Source organism: Cyprinodon variegatus, unplaced genomic scaffold (assembly GCF_000732505.1).
Source record: "Cyprinodon variegatus isolate N-32 unplaced genomic scaffold, C_variegatus-1.0 Scaffold64, whole genome shotgun sequence".
Classification (NCBI taxonomy): domain Eukaryota; kingdom Metazoa; phylum Chordata; class Actinopteri; order Cyprinodontiformes; family Cyprinodontidae; genus Cyprinodon; species Cyprinodon variegatus.
The window spans coordinates 244971-256203 of record NW_015150517.1 but is presented as its reverse complement, the minus strand read 5'-3'; the positions used below and the strand labels follow the sequence as shown (position 1 = coordinate 256203).

General features: G+C 36.8%; 1 protein-coding gene across 1 annotated transcript in view; it reads left to right on the top strand.

Moving 5' to 3' along the window:
* tbc1d32 (TBC1 domain family member 32) overlaps positions 1–11233 on the top strand; it is a 105884-nt gene that overhangs the window by 75596 nt on the left and 19055 nt on the right. The window contains exons 28-30 of the mRNA XM_015371724.1: positions 2665–2734; positions 6074–6189; positions 10837–10991. Of these exons, the coding sequence (XP_015227210.1) occupies positions 2665–2734; positions 6074–6189; positions 10837–10991 (341 nt within the window). The remainder of the gene's footprint in view (positions 1–2664; positions 2735–6073; positions 6190–10836; positions 10992–11233) is intronic.

Sequence of the window (11233 nt, the reverse complement as noted above, 5' to 3'; positions counted from 1 at the left end):
TACAGTAACGAAGTATTTGTACTTCGTTACTTCCCATCTCTGTGGGTCAGTATTTTATTGATAGGGATCCAGAGCTCGTTTTTCAATGGAAAGCCATTGTCTGCATCAATGTCTATGGGTCTATTGAAATCTCTAGTCTCTGAAAAAGTTTCACCACTGACTCCAAGAGCTGCATCTGGATGATGGTTGCATCAGCTGTACTTCCCTTTGTTCAGCAGGCCAGAGAGCAGCACTGCTGGGGAGAGGCAGCTGCTGGCCGGAGCCAGGGAGACGAAGGATGAATGATTCAGCAATTTTAAGAATACCTTTTTTAAAAGCCACCTAAAAAACTATTATTTCATCCTGTGCCAACATCATTTCCTCTATATTCCGTTGAAGAAAAAAAAAAAGCTTTGGATGCACTCCTTCAATCTACGTTACAACCACAACCAGTCAAACGGTCAAATGGTTGGTGCAACAAAATTCACAGAAAAAGATTTTTCAACTGCTCTGAATTCATCCCGGGCCTCTTTACCACCCTTTCCCATGCCATATTCAAAGGGATAGTATGTACATCAAGCACTCTTGCTGTGGGCACCACAGTTGGTGTGAACGCACTATTAGAATCAACATATATAGCACACAGGCAAAACAAAAATCACCTTGGAGAGAAAAGAGCATCCTTAAAAGTCTTAAGGAAGTCCAGAAAATTAAGAGGAAAAAAAACCCTGATAAAAGTTGGAAGGTACGGCTGGAGATAAATCTAAATGCCTATAGTGGCGAAAAAAACATCATGAAAAAGAAATCAAAATATGTCAATTAAATTGTACCTTGATATATATTTATATTAAGCGAAGGTCCTGATCACAAATGGGTAACTTGGTAACACAAATGTGTGTTGGTACTAACAACTGGGCAGAAATATTTTGATGGAGCTTAATTCCAGATAAAATAAAGCTGTTTTATGTTCTGTTTTTCTGCTTTTACTATGATAAATTAACAAATGAAACCAATTATTTAGTATTTTTTCTCATAGTTTTTTTGGCCAGTCTTTTTTTCATGCCTTTAGTTGTTCTAAAAATACACTATTAATGTTGCTGCTTTTCTACCATTTTTCTTGGACCACTTAATTTGCTGCCTAAACATAAAAACCCTGCTGAAGAGAAAACACTCTTCTCTGACAGACTCACTTCAGTTTCAGGACTTGCAGGAGTTTAACTGGGGGGAAAAAAGATGCAATTTCCTCCTGCTTAGTCATTTTAAAATTGATTCCAAGGCTCCACACATTAGGGGGTGTATTGTTGTGCATAATTTGTGCATATCTGCTTCTTAATTTTCCTCATGGCCACAACTCCTTCCTTTCAAATTCTGCAGGATTCATTATTTTCAATATTACTTTTTTAATTTATCTGAAGAACAAAATTGTAGAAAGACTGGGGACTAAATCAGCTCGAAGCTGCAGGTTGCCAATATTACTCTTCATAAGTTCTGCAGTTACAACTAGTAATAGTAGTCACAGCTAATATAGGAGATAAATTGCCTGCAACACCTTTTATGGTGGCTCTTTTAAACAAAAGTTTAATATTTGTTATTGCGGTTATTACAGGCTGTAAAGTAGACTCTGGGGGCACAACGCAGAGGAGATTAGAGGGGGAATAGAAATGACGAGAAGATTTGTCTCCATTAGATGGTAATTGCCATCAGTATGAGGATTTCAGAGTTGTTAATATGTAAGGAGGGAAGGGTGAAGAGCAAAACAGAAAGTTCTCGAAATTAATACAAGATTGGATGGCCTGTGATTAATGTTCTCCTGCCTGATGGTAACAGCATTGATTGATCACTCTGATATGCAAATTCTGGTGAACGTTTTATCTTTTGACTGATGCTTTTCTTTGCACCATTCATCCCTCTGTAGATTGAATGTGAGCTTTTCACTTCTGGATGATGATGTTTTGAATTAATTAAGTTTTCCTCATGATCAGACTACAAACTATCTGCAGCAGAAGATTCATCTGTTAACTTATGATATTATGTTTCCCAAAAGTCAGGATATGGCTGCAAAATTTTTCATGTGAAAGTGTCTTTTTCCCATTTATTTCATGATTATTGAAGTCTTCAGACTATTAAACTTGCATTTCCAAAAACTAATATGTTTTAATGATTATGGCTCTTAATAAGAACCTCTTGACAACTAAACATTTAGGCTTTTTTTTTTTTGCAGACTCTGCAGGAGACTTAAGTGCCTGTTGACTCTTGCACATAAAAAAAGAAAAGAAATCTTTTGATAAAGAGGTTCCTGTGGTGAAAAATGAGTAATTCCATGTTTTACCCTCAAACTGCCACCACAACGAAATCAACGCTACAGCGCTGCTTCACAGAAACCTCAAAATGCCGCTGTGAAATTATCCATGAATGACTGTTGGTGAAATTACCTGAGTCACCTTGATACTACGCTACCTCGCCAACAACTGCCTCCAAAACGGCAAAGCACAAACCCGCTTAGACACACTGTCAAGTCTCCAGCACCGTTAAAGCAGTAATTCATGATTTGCTGTCATGTTTCCGCCATTCATCATGGTCAAATCTCAACCAGTTAGGTGAAAGTGTTTCCTTTCTATTCCTCCTTCTAGGAGACGATCATTAATTGTGACTCTCACGTGTCTTTTTAATTGTTTTGTGTCACAGCGGAGGAGAAAAATGTGAAGAGTGTTGCGTTATCATCTGTGGAGCAGCTGGGCATCAATATATGCTTCAGGTACGTGGAAAAGGATGTTGCTCTAGTGATTGTAGAAGTTTGAAAGGAAACCAAACTGCTCTATCCTGTTGAGTGATAAAATGTTTTTATATGAAGCACCTACATTTAATTCATTTAATAGAATGTTATTGAAGACTTAACCCACTTCTTTTAATTAGGCAAGCGATATCTGAAATGTATTTATTTTTTCTCAATGATGCTACTGCCAGCCAGTGAAGCTCTACCTCTATCACCCATCTAAATCTTAACAGGTTTGCATTCTTATGCAAAGTAAATCCTCCAAAATCCTGTTCATAAATATATTTGAGAAGTGCAAACAGAGCATATTATGTAATCATCAAACACGTTCTTATTTCTGTTCATTTAAAGACCTGATTTTTTCTGCCAAATTTTAAAGGTCTGTTTTTCAAGTCTCTTTTACCGTTTTCTTCTGAGTCTTGTTTTAAAAACTCTCCTCCATGTCTGTGTCTTTTTTAATGCCCTTTAATCTTCAGAGTGTTGTTGATTTTTAACTTTAGGTCATTAAAATAAGTTTGTGGGGTATATCTCCTATAGGTCTAGGTTCTTGGGATCCATTTCAACCTCCTAAGGTTGATGATGGCATTTACTGTGATATAAAGAGGTTCCCAAACTTTTAATGAGAAGTGAGGAAAAAAGCCCAGCGCACCACAGGTTCAAACTTGATGGTGGGGCATGTGGTGCACTTCCCCGTAGTCATATTTATTTCACACCAAATTAACTTTGAGGATTTGTTCCTAAGATGGTCAACTTTAGACTCTTCTGACCAAAACACAGAGTTAAAGTCCCAATAGTTAAACTTTGTTAGGCAAGTTTAGTATAATTATAAAAAAAACTTTATTTAGATTGAAATTGTTCTATATGTTTATCAATTCCCCAAGAAGGCATTTACCAGCATTTTTGACCGGAGCATTCAGCCAGTGTCAAATTCTCCCCCCGTCAATGCCTGCAGTGTTGCTCCTGCTACGCTTAGGGTGAGCAGATCCCGATCTATGCAGGACTGTGAGGCATTTTCACTTCTGTCACACAAAATGATGGCCCACAGGTCAGATCATGAAATGTAAAAAAATATATATTTAACAGGCACTTTTTAAAAATGTAAATAAAGCTGCAGTCACTGTCATGGAGTTTGGCTGGCTGTCAATCAGAATACAAGCACTTCCATTTCATGACCAACCTGCATACCATGCACCTTAAGCAGAATAGGTAAAGATTTTATTACATACTAGATATAAGGGAAACTTTCCAGCTAAAATAAAGACTATGGAATGGTTCATAAGTGGTGAGGCTGGTGAAAGGTCATTTTCAGAGACCTTTTTTTTTACTTTCATGAAGAGCTGTATAGTCACGTGTGTCCCTCACTGTCACAAGCATCCTTGTTTTTCCTGAGCTCCTACAAGGGTTAAAGTTTATTTTTTATCCTAGTCTTTTATTGAACGTGTAGGTCAGAGTCTGCTTCGCTTGCTATACACCAGGCATGCCCAATGTCGCTTCGTGAGGACCGCTGTCCTGTACAGTAGCAGCCATTCAAAATGGCCCTTCCAAGTCAAACGCCAGCCGAATGGCAGCCCACTTCCCTGCAACTCTTAGCAGAATACCCTCCAACTTCTAGCCCCTGGAGTGACGCCCTCTGCCAGGGCATCACATTTTTTTTTACTCTGACTCCTCCCTTTCACTAAATTATAGGGTCTGACAAGGAGAAGGAGCTTCTCTTTTGATCTTAACGTCCACAAATCTTGACAGAAAGAATATTTTAGTACAAATTTTGATTCCATAAAAGTTCAAAAAACTAAATCTAAAAACAAAATCCCCCCCTTTAACGAACGACCTTCAGAATCATAGACAAGTTTCAGATACTACAGGCTAACAATGAAACCAAACAACCCACTCATCGGTTTCCATTTACATGTTTCCAAGCGATACAAGGCCTTGTCTATATAAGACTCAAACTCACTGCGGATCCAGACATTTGAATTGAGAAAGCTTCCTTGAGAGGTGGCGAAACGTCTTCAAATCTTGGAAACCAAGTCCAGTGGATTTTTTTGAACTTTTACGGAATGACTATGACCTGGATGACTTAGAATCTTCATCAGCATACAAATATTGATGTTTAAAAAGGAATTGTAGCGGACCAGCCAAGGCCCATCAAGGAAAGCGGGGACATTTTGAATGGCTACTACTGTAGGTTTTATAGGTTTCTCTGCTTCAGCACAGCTGATTCTGATGATTTCCAGTTCAGCAAAAGACTGTTAATTAGCCATCAATGAAAATCAGGCTTTGGGCATGTCTGCTATACATGCACCATGTGCTTCGCCAGGCGCCAAGTCTGTTTTTTGAATCTATCGTACCCCCTCTCCAAGATGCAATACCAGCACTCTCGAACCGATAGGCCAGCATTCCCAAACGCATTACATTTCTGGTTTGACCGACTCCTAAACCGGCCAGTCGCCATGAAGATCGTGTTGACTATTCGGTAATTTTGTTTACTCTATTTCCTGGTCATAAGCCAGCATTCACAAATGTTTTAATCCCTGTTCCATCTCCCCTGTCCTCTTCCAGCCTTTATCCCATTTATAGACATAAAATGTGTAGATATGGGCATCATGGAGAAGCAGTTATCATGTTACCATTGACTTACAAAGTAGATTTAGTCATACAGTTTGGAGCTGTAAACAGTTTATTGAGATGTTATCTTTCACCTTGACAAACTGTTAAATAGGTTTGCTTTGTAGATAACTAAAGAAAGAGATGTAGGAAAACCCAATATTTCATATGAGGTTTGAACTCCTGTTAATGTCTTAAAACCCATCTAAAGAAAGTGTTGTAGCCTAGGCTGTGCTTTAAAAAATAATTTTACTGGGGTGTATTTTTATAAAACATAACTATTTCGACACAAGGACATTTTTAAGGACCTAAATTTATCACTGTTAATCAATTTGCAAAAATTTGTTTTGCCGGGACTTGGGCGGTGTGGATTTAAGGAGTCCTTCTGGGCATTTTGGGCCCTGGTGGATCCATTTCTCTCACCTTGATAGAACCTGTTCTGCTCTGTAATATGACTATGATTTGAGTAGTCATCAGGGGTTATGTGCCTGAAATACAATACCAGCTCTGAGAGCTGTTAGAGACTTTCACAGTACTTCAGTTTGATTTTTAGTCTTTCAAAAAGGGTGCGGAAATGAAAATGTGATGAATTTCTGATGAAAGTGTAGTTAAGCAGTAAACTCGATATCTTTAAATGGGTAACAAGCAAAAAAGGTAAGAATATGATTTTTATATTTATTTTTTTCAAATTATTTTGTCTCCTTGTGTATTTCTCAGGTATGGCTGCTCCCTACAGATACTGCAGGAAGAATCAATGAGTGACTTGGAGCTGCTAATGAAACACATAAAGACCTACCTGTCAACACAAAGAGTTAAAACATCATCAGGTCTTAGTATCCTTTAAAACAGTGCGGAAAGTAGGGATCGGTGTACAGGTTTGTTATTTTGTTCTTGGGGCTCTGTAATCATCCAGTTAAATCATAAAATAAAATAAGTACCTTAAGTTTTCAAAGGTTTAAAAAAAAATTAAAGGATACAAATGTTTGTTTGCTGGTTGTGTACCACATCATCAGGAACTTGGTAAGTGTTGGATTGCAGCCTCTACATCCTCTTTATTATAGCCATGCATGATTTGCGGTGCTTGGTTAATTGACTTTGAACCGAATAGAAATATATTTTATTTTATTTTTTTTACTTTTATAACTTCACCTAAAATTCAGATTTCAGGTAACTGGAAACACCAAACAGGACACATAACCTGGCTCTCTAACCTATAAGCCTTCATTTGGTTGTGGATTTGTTGCCGTCTTTGGTTCTCATTAACCGGCCTCTTTTTTTCTTTCTGCAAAATGAACAATTAGTTATAGTGAGGAGATTAAAACTGAAAAGTTCCAAGGTTCTGTTACCCCAACATGACATGCAGTATTTATCTTCCTAAATAGCTATCTTCAAAATGAAGAGACATATATAATTTAGTCTCATCATACAAAATGAGATGAGTGCAGAAGTCTTAAGGTTCAACTTTACTGACCTGACTTGTGCTGCATTTATTGATGAGAAGGTTTTCACCTTCAACCCTTCCAAACAGGCTTATCCTCGTTTAGTCTATTTCTGATTTTTCTGTTGTCAACTCTAATGCCAGTTACATACAATGTGCTTATCAGACATTGCAGATGAAAGATGAGGGATGTAGAAAAATCTTAGGAAATATTTAGTCATGGCTCTAAACCTGCAGTCTCGTGTTGCATAATAAGGCAGGTGTCATTCATCGACATCATGTGATCAAAGATGAGCCGTAATGACTGACAGCTTCTTAGACCTACGTTCACTGATCAGCCAATAGGAGAGCAGCTGCTTTAAGGCAAGGCAAGGCAAATTTATTTGTATAGCACAATTTAGTACAAAGACAATGCAAAGTGCTTTACATGATTAAAATACAGGAAGATAAAACAGAATCAAAGCAAGTAGGAAAAAATAAAAAAAATAGATAAAATAAAATAAAAAATGCAGAAACAAAAACGAATATTAAAAACTGTTGGACTAAAGAAAATATGTTTTAGTTGAACTGTTTAACTAGAACAGTCGAAGGCAATCCTAAACAAATGTGTTTTTAGTCTTGATTTAAAGGAACTCAGGCTTTCCGCACTTTTACAGTTTTCTGGAAGTTTGTTCCAGATAAGTGGAGCATAGGAACTAAATTTCTAGTTCTGGTTCTAGGTATGCAGAGCAGGCTGGAGCCAGAAGACCTGAGTGGTCTGGAGGGTTGATACACTGATAGCAAGTCTGTGATGTATTTAGGTGCTAAGCCATTCAGAGATTTATAGACTAACAGAAGTATTTTAAAGTCTATTCTCTGAGATACAGGGAGCCAGTGTAAGGACTTTAGAACTGGGGCGATGTGCTCTACTTTCTTAGTCTTAGTGAGGACACGGGCAGCAGCGTTCTGGATCAGCTACAGTTGTCTGATCCACTTTTTAGGCAGACCTGTGAAAACACCGTTGCAGTAATCAATTCGGCTAAAAATAAATGGGATGCACCACAGAAGAAGAATGCAAGGCAATGTACTGTAATGCCAAGATTTTGCATGATCCACAGGAGAGACTAATATATTGTGTTATATAAAACAGGGATCTATAAAATGTCTTAATTCATCCACTATAAGAATAATTGGAAAATAGAACTGCCAGAACATATAGAGGGAGAGAGATTTGGCAGGAGAGGTTCAGCAGGTCCTGAATGGTGCTGCCCAGGAAAAATAAAAGAAAAAACGGACAGGTTTTGGATCCCATCTGGGATAACCTGTCCTCCCTGGAACAAGCGAGCTGTGACACATCACAGCTGCTCTGCATCTTTATGATCAGCTGTGTGCATGTTGGATTGTAGGCCAGTCACAGACCACTGAGTTTTTATTGCAGCCCATACCAAGATATTTAGTCGATACGTTGATGTTTGATTGAACATATTCATCCGTATACAGCTCTTTATTTTAATCAGTGATGATTTATAATTAAAGAAATTGTAAGTCAACAGTTATAGTAAAATGTGCACACATCAAATTTCCTTGTCCCATAGAGTAACAGAATATTTCTAACGGCATTAGAGTGTAGTGAAAGATGGAGCTCTTGGGATTGAGGAGTTTCTTTTAGCACTTGTTTTGACCGTACAATCGTTCAGATCATTTACTTCGTTAAATTTCATCGCTGATGTCTTTTCACTGTTTTAACACATCCCTGCAAGTAACAAAGATGCAAACTGCCAAATCCCCTTCTTTTATAGATTTGGTTGCATTTCATAATCTATGAATTAGCAGCATCAGCTAAAAAACGTTTCGAAAAAACAAAAGAATGGCAGAATCTGTTAACATGTAGCTACATTAAAGCCTAGAATAAAAGTTCAGAGCATTTTCATGTTGTAATGGCTGCATATTTTATCCATGTTAACGTTAAAATCCCCATAATAAACAACAAGTCACCAACACAAGTCTGAGTGGGCGCAGTGTTGTGCTGGTAACGCCACCAATTTCGCCTTTGAAAGATTTCAGTGTCAGTGTTTGTCTGATCACCACAATACGCTTTATCTTTCTCCATCTGTGTCTCAGTGGGGAGTTCAGCCTTCTTTTGTCCCAAATGACAACTGATAGCCACATCTTTCCTCCAGTCATTCTTCAGAAGTGGACAAAAGAACCAAAAAACTTTTATGAAAGATTTTTTGACAAGTTGGAAATACTAAAAAGCCCAAAATTCAAGCTGAAGATTATAAAGACTTTGCAGAGAAGTTAACTGCTATAAAATTCCTGTATATACATTACTAACTAACTTTAAATATACATGCAATTAGTGATTTTCTATGTATCTATTTGATGTATAGAAACAAACCAGAGGCTTTAAAATCTCTACATCTCAATGAACTAAACCAGAAGTTGGAATTAAGAAATAAAACCATTAATTCAGAGGAAAGAATTTTAATAAATTTTGGGTAAAGCTGCTCTGCTTCCTTCATGTTGCTGCCTGGTGGTAGATCAAAATGTGTTTTCTCTCCTCTGGGACGCTGATTTATTTATGATTCCTTATTTAAAAATGATGTCTTGACAGTGTTCATTACAAATTTACAAGGGTTGTCTGTCAATGAGATTCAAAGAGCATGCGTTTGTCATGGGGTTGGACCAAAAGTAGCTCACAAGCTCATTCTGGTTTTTTACATCTGAATTCAGGTGTTTTCTCCTAGTTTATAAATCCAAATTATAAATCCTGACCGTTTATAGATATATTTTTTTTGGAGGAAAAATTTTTTTTTAGTTTTTTACAGAAAAAAAGCTGAATTTTATAGATAGAATAGAAGAGAATAGAAGAAAGATTTCTGTAGGTTATTAGCCTGCAATCTTCAACTATATGTCAAACAGTAAAATATACTGTATGATGAACCAAAGTGTAAAGGAAATATATTCTATCCCATTAATTTAAAACAATACCACAGTGAGTTTCTGTCATTTAAAAAGCAAAACCTGCATGTTAATAAATGCCAGATGCATAAAACATGAGGCAAAGCTATGAGTCACGGTGACTCTTCACATTTAAGCTACCGAAATCTATCCTCCCTGTATCTGACATTTTAACCAGCCATCATAACAGATGGTTCTCTCAGCAGGTGCCAAGGATTCATTTAAATGTTCTGCTGGTTTAAAGGAAACTTAAAATACAAGATGCTTGTTGGGTTTCTTGGATAGTTACGTCTTTTTTTTTTTTTATCAGAAAAACATGAATTGGGTTTTTAAACCGTTTCATTTGAAATCAATATCAATGAAATGCAGTGGATTGGTGATTAGCAAGTCTAAAATGGCTGCAGGATATCGCATCCGTCGCTGGATTTCACGTCTATGTAAATCTTTTGAATTCTGGTGGAAAAAGATAACAACAAAAAAGTGACAATATTGAAATACCAAGGATTTCTTTCCAATTAAAAATAAAATATTTTAAGTAATTTACATTTTATATGATTACGAATGTAGTAGGTAATCAATATTTTAACAAAGAAGAGAAAAGAAGACATTTTTTTAAGCCTTAAAAAATGGCATCAGATGTCGATGTTGCCTTGATAAAACATTCAACCCAAAGGTTTCCCAAATTATGAGCTCCAATGTTTATTATAAATAGATTCTATGGCTTTTAGCCTCAATTACAGTAAAAGGGGATGGTGTTTATAAGGCATGGGATTGTTTCGAGCAGTTGTGAGCAAGGCTGTTTTTATGGAAACAAGGCAGTAGTGCCTGAATGCACTCATCAAACATCTAGGGCTATATTTAATGAAAAACTGCTTTATCCTATCAAATATTTCTGCATGCTAATTGTTAGAGGCATGCAAAAAGTAAGCAAATGGTGTTATAGTGGTTTGATTTTATTAAGTTTGAATAGCAGTTAATACTTTACTAATACGGTAGATGCATTTCCAAATAAAACTACCTCTTTTTCTGTTTTGAAAATGCTTGTTCTTGTTCATTTTCCTTTGTCATTCTAGCCTGTTGCTTCCCTAACTTTTCTCTACAGTAAGTCAGCAGTATGACTATCCAGGCCATGACTGGCTGGCCTCCACAGTTTTTCTCATCATGGCTGGAAACATGGAGCGGTCTCTGCAACTGTTACTAAACCTGTCCTCTCTGCTTTTATCAGCGTTCATCTGGCCTGGACGGATACATGCTTCAGTGAGTAACACCTGCAGAACCATTACCTGAAATTACTCTAGTTTTAAAGTTCTTACATTAGAGGCTGATGAGGTCCCTTAAGACTAAGTTATTTTTTTTCTACATTCAGTAAGGATAAATCTCAACTAATTCTTTCAATATTCAGTTAATAATAGAACAATTTGAACATAAAATGATTAAGGTGTGACACTATTGTTTAGTTTTCTACAATTATTTTGCTTCATACATCTATTTCTGTAAAA